Source organism: Oryctolagus cuniculus, chromosome 13 (genome assembly GCF_051225735.1).
Source record: "Oryctolagus cuniculus isolate XC-2025 breed Fujian yellow rabbit chromosome 13, ASM5122573v1, whole genome shotgun sequence".
NCBI classification, from domain to species: Eukaryota; Metazoa; Chordata; class Mammalia; order Lagomorpha; family Leporidae; genus Oryctolagus; species Oryctolagus cuniculus.
In genome coordinates, this window is record NC_142879.1 from 933,733 (window position 1) to 951,655 (window position 17,923).

Sequence of the window (17,923 nt, forward strand, 5' to 3'; positions counted from 1 at the left end):
TGGGGCAGGGCGAGGCAGCTTGGGGGGTGGGGGTGGAGCAGGGCGAGGCAGCTGGGGGGGAGTGGGGCGTGGCAGTGGGGAGCCCCACACCCCAGGAAGTCCTGATGCTGGCCACTGTCCCACATGCTCCTTGGGAGGCCCTGAGAGGAGCCACCACGCTCCTCGGCACGCCGACACGCGCGCACACGCGCACATGCCTCGTGGAGTGAGGGAGGCGCTGGGCACAGGGAGGCCGCCCAGTCACCGGCGGAGCGCTGAGCCCCAAGTTCAGACACTCCTCCTGGGGATGGCCCCGGGCCTGAGTCTGCAGTCCGGTCCACGTGGGCCTCACAGGCAGTGCAGCCGCCCATTTGCATGTGAACAATGTGTAACACACCCTGTCAGAATTTAATCACTTCCAGCCACTCAGCTCAGCCAAGGCCGGTCCTTACCTGTGCAACCGGGAGGCCCCCTGGGGCTGCAGGGCGGGGGCAGCAGGGAGGGGGCAACCACACCTCAGTGCACGCCCACTCGCCAGCCCTCACGCCAGCTGACCGTGACCCTAACACCGTGGCACTGGGGGCCTCCGTGGCCTTGTCCAGCTGAGGCCAAGGAAGGAAGTGGCACACCGGCGCCACCTGTGGCGGGAGGGCTTCACTGCAGCCCAGGGCTGGCGCCCAGCCACGGATCCTTTCTGCCCGGCTGGAGGCGTTGCCCGAGGGCTCCTGGGTGCCACCACCATGTCCTCTGCGACTCAGTCCCCCGGAGACTGGCTTGGTCCCGGCTCGTCCTCCACGCCTGGTCTCCACTCCCTGTGCCACCATCAGCATCTCCTGAGCTCCTGGGGCGGCCCCTGTGTACTCAGCCATCCTCCGGGAAGAGCGTCCTTCCAGGGTGGCTCACGGGCGCCTCGGCCACACGTCCCGAAGGCCGGAGGTCAAAAGGGGCCTTCCCCAGTGCGCTCCCGGGAGCAAAGCGGAGGGGGTCCAGCCGCTGTATGAGGAGTGGACAGACGGGGGAGCCTTGGGCCCCTGGGAGCTACTGGGCCCTGGCCCTCACCGCCGTGTCCTGGGAGACCCCAGGCAGCTTTGCCAGTCTGCAGGTGCCACGGGAAAGGCTCCCGGTACAGCCCGGGGACGGGATGGGATTGTCCAAGCCGTGTCTTGACAAGGGCAGCTGTATAGGTCAGAGGTCACAAAGGACGCCTCCCAAGACCCTCACGGGGACGCCGAGGAGGGGAGTCTCGTGTGGTCCTGGGCGAAGACCTCGGCCCTGGGCCGCTCAGGAGAGAGCCGGCTCCCTGGAGGTGGTCTGCCCAGGCCACCGGCCGCCACAGTGGGAGAAGCTGGGGCTCCCGGGGGGCCTCTGTCCAGGCCGTGGGGCCCCTCCCTGGGCAGGCCCAGTTCCTCAGGAGCCTAAGTGAGCAGGGTGGGAAGAGGGGGAGGCTGTGGGAGACGCACCTGCGAAACAGCAGGGCAGCTCCACCTGGCAGGGGCGGTGACCCAGGGCAGGGGCGAGCCAAGCCAGCACAGAGGGGGCTGGGGAGGGAGCTCGGCGCTGTGGGCTCCAGGGGGAGCCGAGGCTTCCTGCTGCGGTCTAGCTGAGCCTCCTCTGGCTCTGGGACAGCAAGTCCAAGTACAGCTGGGACCTCAGGAACCGGGGGTAGGAGTCCTTCTCCATGAGGCTGCGCACCTTGCCCTGGGCTTGGTCAAAGCAGGTGAGCGAGGGCTCCTGCATGTTTTTCCTCGTGGCCTCTCGGGTCTGGAAGTCGATGTTCACCTGCAGGGTGCACAGAGGGCGAGGTCGCGGCCGGCATGCCACCCCACCCCCGCCCCGCAGCGAGGCGGCCCCACCCAGCCCCCGGGGACTTCTGGAGCCAGACGCGCCCGGCATCAGTCTGGCAGCAGGGACTTGGAAGGGAAGCAGACGCTCGAGGTTGGCCTACGCCGCTGGGGATGGTGGCGGCAGCCCAGGCACACTGAAGCCTCCCGCCAGAAAGCCCAGGGCTTCCCCCAGCCGCAGAGACACAAACGCCCCGCGCAGAGCGGCCAGCACGCGTGTCTGTCACAGCCGGCTCGGCCAGGGCCCCGGGTCGCAGCCGCCCGGTGAGCCAGGGTCTCCCTGAAGGGCCGGGGCCTGCGAGCCCTCTCAGGGCCTGTGAGCTCTCTCAGGGAGCATCTGCGTCAAGGCCAGAGCGACACAGCCGTAAATCATCAGTTAGCGATGACGACCGAGCGGCACAAGTACCTGCAAGGACTCACTAATGAGCCTCGCCGACGGTGCCCGCGGTGGCCGAGGCCGCGCCGGGTTACGCTGGGTGACGACGCTCCGTGAGCTTAAGAGACTCCGCCAGGTAGTGGTGGAGCCTGGACGCGAGCCTGGAGGACGCCCCGGGTCCGGTGGAGCACAGGCTCAACCCCACCCACCCTGGCAAAATCCCCGCGGCCCTTGGGCTGCAGCAAGGCTGGGCTTCGGCCCTTCCCCTTCCCGCAGGGCCGCCCCGGGAGAGGCACGCATGCCAGGGCCCGCACAGGCCTGAGGGGCGGGCGCCGCGGCCAACGCACCTCCCGTGGGGCCTGCACGTCCACAAACTCCTCGAAGATCCTGTGGGCCCTGGAGGCCAGCTTGGCCGCCGACCGCGTCTTCTTGAAGTCCTCGCAGGCCAGCCAGAACTCCAGGTTCTCCTCGCTGAACTCCGTCTTGAGGAAGGCGCGGAAGGCGGCCACTCCATCTGCGGGAAGAGAATCAGGGAGAAGCCGCGGTCAGCACGGGAGCGGGAGCCAGGCAGGCACGGGGCCCTCTGCAGGACCTCGCGGGAAACACGTGGGAGCCACAGGGACAGCGGAGGCCATGAGAACTGCCCAGCTCCTCAGGCCCAGGTCGCACGTGAGCTGTCCGGGCCCTGACCCGCGTCGCTCACTGGGCAGCACAGGGCGAGCGCCCCAGCGCCAGCCGCCACGGCCTTCCAGGCTCCAGAGCGCCTGTGTGCCTGCCCGATCACAGGTGTGAACTGAGATTAATCTCCCTTTTCCCCGGATGATTCCGCGGGGGAGGCCCCGCGCATGTTTGATTCATCAGTGACGTCGCCACATGGGGCCTCCCGTCAGCACACGGCAGGGACAGGGGCTGGCACTGATGCCCCGGGCACGTCGGCAATGCTGCGATTTTAAAACTGTAATCGCGGATTTGGACTGAATGCACTCTGCCGTAGCAAGTGACAGCCATAGCTTTCGTCGGGAAGGTGGGAGACGCTGGAACGAGGCAGAGCCGCCCTGGTCCCGCCTGGTCCTGGCGACCACGCAGGTCTCTGACCTGCTCCAGAGAGACCAAGCCTCAGCGGCTCTGGATTCCAGTGCCGGGTGGGCAGGTGAGCCGGGAACCCAGCCACACTCACCACCACACCCACAGCCACACCCACAGGTCCACACACACAGCCACACTCACGGCCACACACACAGCCACACTCACGGCCACACTCACAGGCCAGGCTCCTCCAGTCCCGCTGGGGGATGGCACCTGTGAGTGCTCAAGTTCAAGTCCCGGCTGCTCCTCTTCCCATCCAGCTCTCTGCTGTGGCCTGGGAAAGCAGTATAAGATGCCCCAGGTCCTTGGGCCCCTGCACCCACGTGGGAACCTGGAGGAAGCTCCTGGCTCCTGGCTTCCTCCTGGCACAGCCCTGGCCGCTGTGGCCATTTGGGAAGTGAACCACGCTGACCCGCAGGTCACTCTCGTCTGCTGCAAGAGGGAACCAAAGCTCAGAGAGGCAGGAGCCAAGTCCACTGCCTGTGGCCCGGCTGCCAAGGGCAGTGCAGGAGTCCCCAGTGGCTCCGTGAGCCGGGTCTTCCCCAGGCAGTGTGCACTGGGAGCCAGACGAAGTGGGAGAAGGGAGAACAAGCCAAGAGGGACCAAGAACAAAAGCAGAGAGACGGGCAGGTAGAGATTACAGGGCAGTGAGCCTGAGGCGGAGAGGGGTCCCTGCAGGTGCCTGGGAAGGAGGAGCCCTCAGACCCTGGGCACTAACCTGCATCTGGGACCTCAGACCCTGGGCACTGAGCTGCCTCTGGGACCTCAGACCCTGGGCACTGAGCTGCACCTGGGACCCTTAGACCCCAGGCACCGAGCCTGTACCTGGGACCTCAGACCCTGGGCACTGAGCTGCACCTGGGACCTCAGACCCCGGGCACTGAGCTGCACCTGGGACCTCAGACCCCGGGCACTGAGCTGCACCTGGGACCCTCAGACCCCGGGCACTGAGCTGCACCTGGGACCTCAGACCCCGGGCACTGAGCTGCACCTGGGACCTCAGACCCCGGGCACTGAGCTGCACCTGGGACCCTCAGACCCCGGGCACTGAGCTGCACCTGGGACCTCAGACCCCGGGCACTGAGCTGCCCCTGGGACCTCAGACCCCGGGCACTGAGCTGCACCTGGGAAGAGCCAGGGCTCAGGGCCGTGGTAGGGAAGCAGCAGACCGAGGCAGGCGCCTGGCAGCGCCTGTTCTGGGCCCGGCCCCAGGCAGAGGGGTGCCTCAGCGGTAAGCTCTTGGCCTTCACAGCACACAGGAGAGGAAGTTAGAGAGGTAGGGGACACATGGACGCGGGCAAAGCCAGCCGTTCCAGGGCAGTGCCTGGTCTCCGCTCTGTGTGCACTGACCCATGTGTCGGGAGAGGAAGCAGAACACGGCTGGGAGAGCAGAGCAGTGGGAGAGCAAGGGGGCCGGGCCTGAGGCTCCCAGGCCTGGGGGTGGGGATAGCTTGGCTGTGGCCCACCCAGGAGTTCTGACCAGAGCCAGGCCCGTGCCCACGGTGTAATTCAGACCGCACGGACGCCCAAGTCTCCTCGCTGTCCACCCTGGCCGGGCAGCACCTGCTCTGAGTCCCTGGTGCCCTCATCACCGTCACAATGTCCGGGCCGACTCCTGGCCCAGACAGCCACTCCACAGGAAGGCAGGGCTCTGATATCCCCCGCCTGGGGTCAGCCCCCACCTCTCCGCCTGTGACACGGGAGCCGTGCGGGGGCGACTGCCTGGGTTGGCACCCGTGGCTCACGGGCTGGACACCCGCCCTCTCAGAGAACATGGCATTCCCCCCGTGGGACGCAGGGCATGGCCACAGGTCAGTGACGGTCGGCAGGGGTCTGGCGCAGCCACTGTCCCTCCCGGGAGACGGTGCCCGCCCTCTGATCACCCCTTCCTGGACAAGAAGCCCAGGTCCAGGAGCAGGGGCGGGGGCTGCAGCCGGGCAGACACTGCTCGAGGTTCAAGGGCCTGGGATGCTTGTGGGGGGCTGAGGCCGCCGGCTGCCCCTGGGCGGCCCACGCACCCCTGCGCTTCCAGCCTGAAAGGGCCCAAGACTCCACAGGGCCTCCCAAGTGGGCTGGTTCTTGGCCAGCTGCACACAGGGCCATGGCCACGGAGCTGACCAGACACCTCTGGGAAGCTGGGCAGGGCCTCAGAGGCGGTGGGGGGTGGGCCTTCCTGGGCGGGTCCGGTCCTGACATCAGCAGGGAGAGACAAAGGCTCACGCGTGCACACAGCACGCAGAGGCCCCTGCAGACTGCACCTGCTCTCGCCGCCCCTCTGCTCACCCACCCCTTCCCAGTCCTTCCTCCCCGGCCCAGACTCCGGGCATGGGACAACGCAAGCGGGGGGGAGGAAGGGGCTGGAGCGCGGGCCCCCCCTCCTGCCTGCAGGTTCTGTGTTCAGACCGCCGCCGGCAGCCTCTGGATGCCACCCCTCCCCCCAGCAGGGGCTCCCTGCCCCTCCCGCCTGCCCATAAGCAGGGCTGCTTGCTCCCCTCAGGCACCGCACCCCCCCACCCCCGCCGCCGCCCCCTCCTCCACCTCATGGAGGGGTGCGGGCAGCTGGAGGGAGCTGCTTCCCCGGCTGGGGTGAGGCTGGTGAGTGTGGGCTTGGCCAGCTGTTGTCCTCCCCACGCCTCAGTGTCTGTGCTGGGCAGATGCTCACAGCTCCTCCACGGGGGCACGGGATGCGGTGGCCTCACCATGTGGAGCACACGCGAGGGGATGCATGACCTCACACATACAATGTACATGCGGGGGGATGTGTGACCTCACACACGTGGAGCACACACAGGGGGATGCAGTGACCTCACACATACAGTGTACACATGTGGGGATGCGGTGACTTCACACAGGGAGCATATGCATGGGGATATAGTGACCTCACACATGGAGCACACATGTGTGGCTGTAGTGACCTCACACATGTGGAGCACGTGTGGGGATGTGTGACCTCACACACGTGGAGCACACACAGGGGGATGCAGTGGCCTCACACATACAATGTACATGCGGGGGGATGTGTGACCTCACACATGTGGAGCACACACAGGGGGATGCAGTGGCCTCACACATACAGTGTACACATGTGGGGATGCGGTGACTTCACACAGGGAGCATATGCATGGGGATATAGTGACCTCACACATGGAGCACACATGTGTGGCTGTAGTGACCTCACACATGTGGAGCACACGTGCGGGGATGCCATGACCTCACACATGCAGTGCACACGTGTGGGATGCGGTGACCTCACACATGCAGAACACACGTGTGGAGATACAGTGACCTCACACATGCAGTGCACACATGCAAGGACACAGTGACCTCACACATGTGGAGCACACGTGTGGGGATGCCATGACCTCACACATGCAGTGCACACGTGTGGGATGCGGTGACCTCACACACATGGAGCACACACGTGGGCATGCGGTGTCCTCCCACTTGCAGAGCGCTGGGCCAGGGTCGGCGTCACAAAGGCCTTGCCCCCCTAGGATGGAGCTACCTGGTGCCCTCAGGGCAGTGGAAGGGAACAGGGGCTGCCACCCCTCACTGCCTGACCCCCTAAGGAGTCCAGTTCTGGGGGCATCAGTCACGTGAGGAGCAGGGAGTTGGCCTGTGTCCTGAACTCGCCGCACACGTGGTGCCTCCAGAGCGTCCACAGTGTCCGCCCGTGGCCCAGCCGCTGGCAGTCGGCTCGCTCCGCCCTCCATGGCGCTTATATAAGAGAGAAACTGGGTCACCGGGAGCAGCGGGGCGGGGGCAGGGCGCTGAGCGAGCTCTGTGGTCCAGGAATCTGGGCGGCCAGTGCCCAGGTGGGCACGAGTGTAGCCCCATCCCCAGGCTTGGGAAAGGCCAAGGTCATGGGAGAACAGAGAGCCAAGCTCTCTGTGGGCGGAGAGACGGCGAAGGGTGGGCTCCCGGGCGGGCCCAGGACAAGCGAGGCCAGGTCTGCACAGCCCCAGCCCAGGACCAAGCTCTGGCTGGAAGTCGGTGATGGGGCGGTCAGCGCTTGCCCCGCATCGCCCGTGAGGCAGGAGGGGAGAGCAGCCACGGAGGGCTGTGTCAGGACGGCGGCAGGAGGCAGGCGGGCACCGGCCACCCTGTGGGTGACGCTGTCGAGCTGTGGGCTCTGCTCCGCTGGCAAGCACGGGCACAGCAGCGGGTGGGTGCCTGGGGGGCATTCTCGGGGCTGGGGGCGGCTGGGAGACCCTTCCATCCAGCCCCACGCTGAGCACAAGGGAGCAGCAGTGCCCAGCCAGGATGCAAGGCCAGGAGGGGGAGAGGAACCTGGCTCCAACGCCCTTCCCTGTTCTGCAGGGAGAAGCTGCAGCCAGGACAGCAGGGGAGGCTGTGAGGGCAGCCACTGGCCACTGGGAGCCAGGGCAGGCCGGCCCTCACAGAGCTCCGCACACCGGCACCGCAGCCGTGTCCAAGGACAGCTCCCCTGCTGGGTTGGAGGAGCGGCACTGCAGGGACCAACCAGGAGCGGATCAGACACACCCCCAGGCTCCTGAGACAGCTCCCCAGAGGGGCAGGGCAGGGAGGCGGAAGCCCAGGCACTGAACAAGACCCTCACCTGGTCCTAATGCTATCTGACCTCCGACTTCCAACCTCCAGCCTTGAGCTGCCTCAGGGGTCACAGGACACGGATGCCCGTTTTCATAGAGGTCTCTGTGCTGTCACAGCAATGTCATACACAGCTGTCCCAGACACACGTCGCCACGTCAGCTGCCGCAGACCACAGGCCCACCGAGTGCTCACCGCCGGCTTGCAGACGGGCAAACTGAGCGTGGTGGTGGAGGCCACGGGTGCCGGGTGCCAGGCACTGTCCACCCGCCCGTGCAGATCTCCCAGCAAGCTTTCCATGGCTACGTAACGAATTCCTGCATTGTCTGTACACCTGCCTGGCGCCACTCAAAGTCACAACAGCCCCGGGGACTGCCGGGAGGCAGAGGGCTCCCTGCCACCCACATCCAAAACCTCACCACCTCCTCCAGGGGGCGCTACCTGCAGGCGGCAGGAGCTGTGGCAGGGGCCAGCACGTTTCATGCAGGCAGGCCCCTCACTGTGCCCCCCGCCCCAGGGTGCCGGCGCCCGCAGTCGGGAAGGACCCACACGCACTCAGCCCTCGCGCTCCCAGAGCAGCGCCCCGCCTCCCGTCACCCCGCGGAACGCCGCGTTCCAGGGTTGGCCGCATGCAGTGGACGGACGGCACGTTCTAGAACCACTGGAGGGATTTCCTGAGCTGGTCACTGGTGTCTGCAGGGCTGCTGGGCGGGTGTGTGGCCAGCCCAGGTCACTGTTTTTCTCTTTCTCAGAGGGGAACAATTTTTAAAAACTAAGAGCTCCTCTGTCGGCCTCCTTTTCTCAGAGGGAGAGGAAGAAACATCATGTCTGCAAATGCAGGCGAGCTTCCCACATCCCGTCCCACAGGCCAGCGGGGACCCCCAGTGCTCCCCGTGAACGGCAAACAAGGTTAAGTTCAAGATGAGTTCCAGGGCGGGGCTCAGCCACCCAGGCGCGGGGTCCAGTGAGACAGGACAGGGACAGGGACCCTGCCTGCACCTGCACCTCAAAACCAGAGTGTGGGGGCCGCGCTGAGGTGCAGTGGGTTGGCGCCCTGGCCTGCAGTGCCAGCATCCCATACGGGGCACCGGTTCGAGATCCGGCTGCTCCACTTCCGATCCAGCTCTCTGCTGTGGCCTGGGAAGGCAGTAGAAGATGGCCCAAGTCCTTCGGCCCCTGCATCCACATGGGGAACCTGGAAGAGGCTCCTGGCTCCTGGCTTTGGATCAGCACAGCTCAGGCCGCTGCGGCCAGTCTGGGAGTGAACCAGCAGATGGAGGACCTCTCTCTCTCTCTCTCTCTCTTTGCCTCTCTTCTCTCTGTGTAACTCTGACTTTCAAATAAATAAATCTTAAAAAAAAAAAAAAAACCCCAGAGTGTCGAAAAGAAGAAGCGGGGGTGGGGGGGGCACATGGATTCATGCTCAGCAGTGCCAGCGCTGCCAGGAGCTGCCAGGAGCTGGTCACACGGCCCAGGGGAAGACCTGCACCCTGGGACGTCTTCCGCACCCGGCAATGGCCGTGGTGCAGAAAGCACATGCCAGCAAACGCATGCACACGCACATTGGCACACACGTGCATGAGCACAATACTCGCACACATATCCTCACACATGAGCAAACCCACACCGGCACACATGCACATAGGGGCAAACATACACCCTCACACATATGCACATGCACAAACCTGCACACATACACATGCATGGACATACACATGAGCAAACGCACACCGGCACACATGCATGAACCACAGCACATACCCACCGCATGGTCTGTGCGATGCCCATGCTCATGCACACAAGTGAACACGGAGTTGCACACGTGTGCACTCATGCACGCACACACATTGGCACATGCATGAGCAAACACAGCTGCACACACACATGCAGGTGTGTGCGTGTACTCGCTCGCCTGCACACCCCGTCAGGGACAAGCTCCAGAAGAGCGCACGCAGACACCAAGCCCAGCGCTACTGACGAGCAGGAGAAAGCGCCACAGAGACGCGTCAGAAGCCCTTCCCTGCCAACGAGTCCTCAGCGACTTCAAGTCCTTTGGCAAGTGGTTACTTCTCAGACCTCGTGGGTGCTTCCCCTCTTGGCGTGGCGTTGGTGAGCAAATAGGGCTGTAAACACAACTGCTCCAAACAGCTGCTTTCCAAAGGTTCCCGAAGCAGCCTGAGCTCCGAGCCCAGGAGGAGCCGGGATCACTCGGTCCCTGTCCCGGCCGCGGGAGCCGCTTCAGCTCCCAGGCAGATTTATGTAACCCTGCAGGCAGCGCTGCGTCAGACGCCGCCCGGGGTGCCCCGAGCTGGCTGCAGACTGCGCCCCGGAACAGGAGGCCGGACTGGACCCGGCCCCCGGCGAGTCCTGCAGCAGCCCCTTCAAAGTTGGAGAGGGAAACGACTAAGAGTCGGGGCCCCCTGAAGGCCACGCCGCCGCCCAGGAGCAGAGCCAGACTGGACCCCACCTGCTCCCGGACAGCCTGGACCGCTCACGGGGACGGGGACCCTGCAGGACGAGGCCCCTCCCCATGCCAGCCTCCCGAGCCTGCAGACGCTGGCCCTGTCTGTAGATTGTAGCCTGCTCCAGGCCCGGGGCCGAGCAGAGGGCGTGGGGTGCTGTGTAGACTGAGGTAGGGACACAGCTGTGGTGGGATGCTGTGTAGACTGAGGTCGGGACACAGCTGCGGTGGGATGCTGTGTAGACTGAGGTCGGGACACAGCTGCGGTGGGATGCTGTGTAGACTGAGGTCGGGACACAGGTGTGCAAGCTGTGCAAGATGGAGCACGGGGGCGGGGGAGGCGGCAGCATAGGGCGTCACAGGGCGGGGGTGGGCACTCCGGCCACGGCCCTGGACCTCCCAGGGCACCGCAAGGTCTCCTCAGCTCACGTGGGGTCCCTCGGAAGGCCGTCCTGCGCCCTGAGCCCCAGGCCGCCCCAGAGCTGGATGGCTGCAGGGCCACAGACGGGGTCTCCAGGGCCCGGGTACGCCAGCGACTAGGGAAGGGGCCCCTTCCTCTCACCAGTGTTGGCTCCCCCACCCCCACGGCGCGGGCCTGGGAAGGGCGGCGGGACCTGCGGCGGGATGCAGGGGCTCAGAGCACCTGGTGTCCCCTGACCCTCACAGACCCTGCCTCAGAGAAGCTTCCGGAATCCCACAGCGGGGCAGAGCGGGACCAGGCGAGCTCGGATCTGAGAGTTGCCCTCAGACCTCCAGACCCTGCCACTACCTGCGCCACAACTCCTCCAGGTGGAGCCGGGCCACCACGGCCACATGGCCACACGGCACAGCCAGCACCGGCAGTTCCTACCGGGCTCCAGGGGCACTCGCCTGGCACTGGGTAGAGAAAAGCACCTGTCCCTAAGCACACGCAGACCCTCAGAAGCCGCCCCATGGAGGGCTCCGGGTGCTCACTCGGGGGCCAGCGGCCCCAGGGACTTGACTAGGTGAGTCAGGCGCCGGCCGGAAGAGAAACCAAATGACCCCGAGTCGAACCCAGCCAGGGAAGGAGGCGAGGACTTGACGACGCTCGTTCAGCCCAAGGCACGGCGCAGCTGCACGAGGCAGGTCCCGAGTCCCACACTTGCCGCCACCGTGGCAAACGCCTGGCACAGCTCTCTGCTTGGCCTGCGCCATGCACACCGTGTGCGGTGTCCACGTGGCTGCCCTCCTGCCGCGGGGTGAGCCATGGAGGCCACCGCTGCCGTGTGCCCCGGCCTGGCCCCCACGTCTCACTGTGAAATCTACCTGCAAGCATTTGTCCATCGCTTACTGGGAAGGGGCAGAATCGGAGGGGACGCTGGGCGAAGCTGAGAGCCAACGACTTCTAAAGACACCTGCAGAGACCAAGGGCCTCTGCCAAGGCCCCTCAACTGCATGTTGACCCTGCAAGGTTAAGATCAAGAGCACGGGGCCAGGGCCGGCGCTGTGGCAGACCTGCAGTGCAGACATCCCATATGGGCGCCGGTTCGAGTCCCGGCTGCTCCACTTCCAATCCAGCTCTCTGCTATGCCCTGGGAATTAGATGAAGGTGACCCAAGTCCTTGGGCCCCTGCACCCACGTGGGAGACCCAGAGGAAGCTCCTGGCTCCTGGCTTTGGGTCGGCCCAGCTCTGGCCGTTGCAGCCACCTGGGGAGTGAACCAGCTGATGGAAGACCCCCCACCCCCCGCCTCTGCCTTTCTATAACTCTACCTTAAAATAAACAAATAAATCTTTTTTTAAAAATCAAGAGCACGGGGCTGGCACTGTGGTGTGGCGGGTTAAGTCACCTCCTGCCACGCCAGCATCCCGTGTTGGAGCGCGGGTTTGTCTCTGCTTTTGCTCCAGCTCCCAGCTGAGGCACCTCGGAGAGCAGCAGGGGGCGGCCAGGGGCTCCGGCCCTGGCCCCACGCGGGAGCCCCCGTGGGAGCTCCTGGCTCCTGGCTTCATCCTGGCACAGCCTTGGCCGTTGCGGCCATTGGGGGAATGTCTCTCTCTCTCTCTCTCTCTCTCCCCCCCTTTATCACTCCGCCTTTCAGATAAATAACAAAATATTTAAAAAAATAAAATCCGGAGCAGGTCAGACTCCGACCCACGCCCTCAGCCTGCGTGTTGCAGACTGTACTGCGCAGTTCAGCAGGCCCAGCTCTGGCAGCCGGGACGCCCGGCTTGGGGGCGGCTGCAGGCGGCCGAGGCTCCCTGGTTCCTCCTTGCCCTGCTCTGTGCCCCCTCCACTGTGTGTAACGCCCTGGGGTGTCAGAGCCCCAGGAATGTGGGCTCGCCCACGAGGAGAGAGAGGCCAGAGCTGAGGGCGCCTCCCCACACTGCACACGCACGACCTCTGCCTCAAGGGGGACCAGAGGGCAGCAGGGGCTGGGGGAGGGGCACAGCTGTGCGCAGGAACTCCCAGGACGACGGCCCGGCCGGAGACCCCATCAAGGCCAGAGCCACAGGGGGCAACGGGCCTCACAGTTTCACAGGTAATACGCAGCTGGAGCCGCAGGCCCCCAGCCCGGACCCGCACTCTGAGCTTGGCTCTCTGGCATGGCTGCGACCACGAGGCTCCGGGGACCTCCCAGAGCCCAGGAGAGGGGAAGGAGGCCAGCGCCTGGCTTCCACCCTGTTGTCTCCGCCTCGCGCCGCAGGGACCAAGGCCGGCGGGGAAGGTCACTTACACTTGTGTGCCAGGAGCACGTCGAACGAGTCCGCCCACCTCGCCGCCTCTTCCGTGGACAGTCTCCTGGGCAGAAGAAACAGCCGTGAGCGGGCCTGCCATGGTTCCCTCCCCCATCTCCGCGGTCTGCTCCGGAGAGCAGGGGGCAGCGGGGCGCGAGCCAGCCAGGCACTGGGGGAGGAGAGGACACGGCCGGGCCGGACACGGTCAGGGGCAGTGCAGAGAAACCCGTCCTGGCTCCCGCCCATCACCTCGCGTCTCTGCAGGGGGTCACGCGAGGCAGCGCGTGCACAGGGAGAGCTGCTCCTGGGTTACCTGGATCCAGGCGTATTTTTAGAGTTTACTTCCAAATCGAGAGCTCAGATTGACAAGCAGAGGCAAGGAGTGTCCCTCCCACCCACAGCCCGGCCGTCTGGGGCGCAGAGGGGACCCGAGCTGGGATCAGTCAGCGATGCACCAAGAGGAAGACAAACTCCCCTCCACTCCCACCCAGGGTGCAGGGGGCTGCCGTGGGCAGGGCCGGCCAGGCAGTGGAGCGGGGGACGCCACTCACTTGAGAGCGCGACTGGGTTTGTCGGGAAGGATGGCCGTGAAGTCGCTGCAGGAGTCCGACTTGTGCGACAGGCACCCCAGGCGCGTGCGCATCCCTTTGCTCCTGCAGACAGCGTGGGCAGAAGGTCAGGGGCTGCGGTGGGCACAGCTGCCGCCCCCCACGCAGCCCCGGCCCACAGCCTCACAGAGGGGGCCCCTGGAGAAGCCGGCCTCCCACCCAGCTGACTACGGGAACAGCGCCGGGCAGCCCGGGAGTTTCTAAATTAGGATTCTGTGCAGGAGGCTGGACTTCACGCACCGTGGCCTGTGGCCCCCAGACCCAGCGGGGTAGGGGGCAGGGGGCCTGGCCCTGCAGAGCCTCTGCAGAGATCAGGACTCCCAGGCAGCCACATCCTGCCAGGTCCCCGCTCGTCCTACAGCCGGGCAGATGCACGGACAGCCAGGCCCCCAGGCAAGCCCAGTGCCCACAGCTCCTGTTCATTTCTCTCTCAGGTTCTCTAGTTCCCGAACACCCGCGCGATGACGGTATTGCCGTCTCTTCCCCACTGCCACTGTCAGCCCCGTGTGCCTCGCTCAGCCAGGGCCTGGCATTCTGCTCCCTGCGGGTGCCGTTTGTATAAATAAAGCTTTATTGGCACACAGCAGCAGCCAAGGTCTACACCTTCAGCCACAGACTTCTGAACCACCGGGATGAGAACATCGAATCCCTGGCCCTCGACACATGAGCTTTGCTGACTCCTGACCTTCGGCCATGGCCACTCCTGGAGCTGAGGTCACAGGTGGGGGAGGGGCGGGCGCGTGGGGCAGTAGGGTTAAGCCGTCACTCAGGATGCCTGAGATCAAGGCCCGGCTGCTCCACTTCCAACCCAGCTCCCTGCTGACGCACCTGGGAGGCAGAGGTGGTGGCCCAGGTGCTCGGCCCCTGCACCCACCTGGGGGACCCCATGGCGTTCTTGGCTCCTAGCTTCAGCCCAGCCCAGCCTGGCTGTGCAGCCATTTGGGGAGTGAAGCAGCACATGGAAGATCCCCCTTTCTCTCTCTCTCTCTTTCTCTGGGACTCTGCCTTTCAAGTAAATAAATCTTTTATAAAAAAGCAGGCAACACGGGGGTAGGGGTTGGTGGATAGAGCAGGACTTGAGCTCTCTCCCCCGCGAACAGGATGGCGCGTGGGCACCGACCGTGTGGAACGGGCTCCATGGCTGCCGTCCCGGTGACGAGGGCTCCTCTGGCCTCGCCGCTTCCTCCTTCCCACAGACCTGGGGCTGAGCACAGAGGAGCCCTGCTCCAGCGCTTTCTCACCAGCACGGGGGTTTCCCTTGCGACCCGCCACTGTCTGCTCCCTGGGGGCCGCGCGCCTGGCCCCTGCCCCCGCCCCGCCAGGCCGAGCCACGCAGCTCCCCTAGGACCACGGGCACCACGATGCTCGCCTGGCAGCTCACAGGAGCCCCCGCAGCGCGGCCCACGAGCCCTCGGCCTCAAGGGCAGTGTGGACGGCCACTTCGCCGGAGGCCCTGCTCAGCAAGGAGACAGCCGGCCACGGCCCCGGGAGCAGTGGCGCGGCCTCCAAAGGCCTGCAGAGCCCCAGACGCCGTGCGCAGGGCCCCAGTGATGTGCGCAGCCTTCGCCGGGGTCTCTGTCTTCCCAGCTGAGCCCGAGCGCGGTCCTTCTCAGGTGCAGAATAAGGAGAGCAAGGCCCAGCGTTAACAAGGAGACCAGACCCGCTGCCCGGCCTGCTCTCTCGCTGGGATCCCGCCCCAAGCCCCGAGCTCGCGCACAGCCCCCTGCCGCCCCAGAGTCACCCGGACCCCCGCAGGCTGGCAGGGCTGCAGCAGAGGCAGCTCCCACCCACAGGGCCGCAGCTTCGCCGTCCACTCGGCACCCTCCAGTGCAGGCCCAGGCCCGTGGGGCGCGCCAGGGACAGGTACCTGCGGGGCATCAGCAAGGCAGCCATGCAGACATCCGCTTCGGGCCCGGGCCGGAACCAGGACCAGCACCGCGCCTCTCACCTAAAACCGAGGAAGCTGCCGTGAGGGGCCACCTCGCGTGACTGACACCCGCCCAGCACAGCCCCACGCGCCCCAGCCCTGCCTCTGCCGCCCTCGGCAAGGGCGCCCAACCAAGGATGGACACGCACGGTGGTGGGCAGCTTTCTGCTGCTGGCCGTCAGCGGAAAGTGGGACGCGCGCCCCAGGGGAGGCCAGGGCTGGCCGGCCACAAATCACCGCTCCCTCTCAGGGGCTGGGGGTGGGGCCTTGCCACACGCCCTGATTGGCTCCCTCCAAGGGCACCTGCCCAGGTAGGACAGGGAGGCTGGGGGACACCGAGGGGCTTGCCGGGCACTGTCCCCACCGTGCACGTGCAGAGATGGTAGGGGCAGCCCAGGGAGGCTGTGGGGGCTGCCTGAGCGGGGGAGGAGGCGCCGAGGCCCCCTGACCTGAGTCAGGCTCCCGAGGGCCCCTCTGCACCCACCCGGGGAAACTGACTCTGGCCCCAAACACAGGCTCTGTGTTCAGACTCCTGACTCGGGGGAGGCCCTGGGCTGCGCCGGCACACAACTCCTCCAAGAAGACGACCAGGACCGACAAGAACTTAGGGATCCGTCAGCTCGCGGAAGGGCCGTCCCAGGGACCCAGGAGTCGGGCACCGAAGACCCCCCACCCTGAGAGCAGGGTCCTCGCCACAGCCAAGGCCATTTGGGGCAGGGGTCCCCGTCCACCACCCCACGGCGCCCACACCCTTCGGGAGCTGTCACTCGCACGCCTCTTCCAGACCCAGCACAGCTCAAATCGCCCCTCGGGTCCCCAGCCCTGGATTCCGTCACGTAGGGGCCTCAGGGAACCGCAGACCCCCCCAACAGGGGCAGAACTGGGGGAACCCAGAGCCCAGGAGGTTCCAGGGTGTGACTGCACCAGACTGGACGGGGCACGGTGCAAAGAGAGGCGTCAGGGAGAGCAAAGGTCTGAGAATTGGGAGAAGCAGAGAGAAGGCAGAGCGCGGGGGTGGGCGGGGGTGCGTGCAGGGCAGGTGATGGCAAGCACGGGACATGGGACACGGACATGGGCGGGGAGAGGGCAGCCGAGCAGCACTCACCGTCGTGGGCCGGTCCTCATGGCCTGCAGGTCCCCGCCAGCCGGTGGTCAGGGGAAAGGGGAGGCCCTTCCTTCAGCTGCCCAGCCTTGGCGAGGACGGGCAGTGTGCAGGGACACACGGGCGCGCACACATCCACACGCATCCACACGCATGCATGCACAGCCCGGCAGCCCGCGGCCTCGCACAAAGCTCCTCTCTAGAGCCTGTCACATCCAGTGAACGCCAAGGCAGCCTGCGGCCGGCGGGCGGGCGGCTGCGCGGTCACGCTCAGCTCCTCGGCGCCCCAGCAGCTCTGGCCTGGCCGCCCCCTCCTGCACCTGCCTCCTGGCCTGGAGCTTCCCTTGCAGCAGCCCGGGCGCCCTGCTGCTCCCGCCAAGGTCTGGATTAACTCTTTCAGGCCCCCAGAGAGCTGGAAGTCCAGGTTGGGGGTCGGCTTTGGAAGCTGCTGCCGCTGCAGGCACAAGGAGCAGGGAGCGTGGGGGTCCGGCCCCAGACAGCAGCGAGCGCAGGAGCCCAGCGAGCCGGATCTCCTTCCCGGGGGAGGGGGCTGTCCCTGTCCTGCCGGGTGTGATGGGATGTGATGGAGCCCCGGGGCAGGTGACGCGGCCAAATGCCACCCCTCCTCCCTCCCGGCTCTCCCGTGCCGTGCCGGGCCAGCCCCGTTCTCCCAGCCTCCTCCAGACCCTCACCCCCCCCGCAGCCCTTCCCCTCTCCCACCCCGCTGCCTAATGAGACATTTCCACCGCCTCCTCTGCCTGCCGGAGCGCGAGCCCAACTCTGCCTCTCACCTGGCTCCCACCCTGGGCGCTCCCCTCGCTCCCCATCCATCACCTAGCAACTTCCCGGCTTGCCTGTGTGGCGAAGCGAGACTTTCCCCTTTGTTCTGCCCGATCCGCACGCCAGCCCGTTCTCCTGTCCAGGTTCTCCTCGGGCCGCTCACCGGCACGCACCTTCCCGCCGCCCGCCTCCGCCCACAGGGTGCTCAGGTCCTCCAAGTGGGCAGCCTCGGCATCACTGGGGATCCTGCAGGACTGGCCAAGCCCAGGCCCCGCCCCCAGACCTGCAGACTCGCAGGGGGTGGGGCCCAGCCCCGCAGGTGACTCCGGGGCCGCTGGGGATCCTGAGGCGGCTCCTCACTCCCACCAGGGACCAGCCATGGGCAGTGGGATTCTCTACGGAAAGTGACGAATCCACAAGCCAGGTCCGAGACCCCATTTGCCCAACCTCCCCCAGCACATGAGGCTGTTCCTCGTGTCGCTATCACCCCAGACCGCA

At 66.1% G+C, this 17,923-nt stretch overlaps 1 protein-coding gene across 4 annotated transcripts; it reads right to left on the reverse strand.

Moving 5' to 3' along the window:
- Positions 1-1,032: 1,032 nt before the first annotated feature.
- On the reverse strand, positions 1,033-17,713 carry RGS8 (regulator of G protein signaling 8). 4 transcript variants are annotated; one of them, XM_089311953.1, is made up of 6 exons: positions 17,437-17,713; positions 15,484-15,564; positions 13,560-13,661; positions 13,008-13,072; positions 2,544-2,710; positions 1,033-1,758 (listed from the first exon to the last, which is right to left on the reverse strand). In XM_089311953.1, exons 2-6 carry the CDS (start codon positions 15,507-15,509, stop codon positions 1,576-1,578), a joined length of 543 nt encoding a protein of 180 aa, XP_089168079.1. In that variant the 5' UTR covers positions 15,510-15,564; positions 17,437-17,713; the 3' UTR covers positions 1,033-1,575. The 4 variants fall into 4 exon arrangements, with proteins under 4 accessions (XP_089168079.1, XP_089168078.1, XP_089168080.1 ...); XM_089311952.1 differs by having other exon boundaries at positions 17,500-17,711; XM_089311954.1 differs by having other exon boundaries at positions 17,599-17,682.
- Positions 17,714-17,923: the final 210 nt, after the last annotated feature.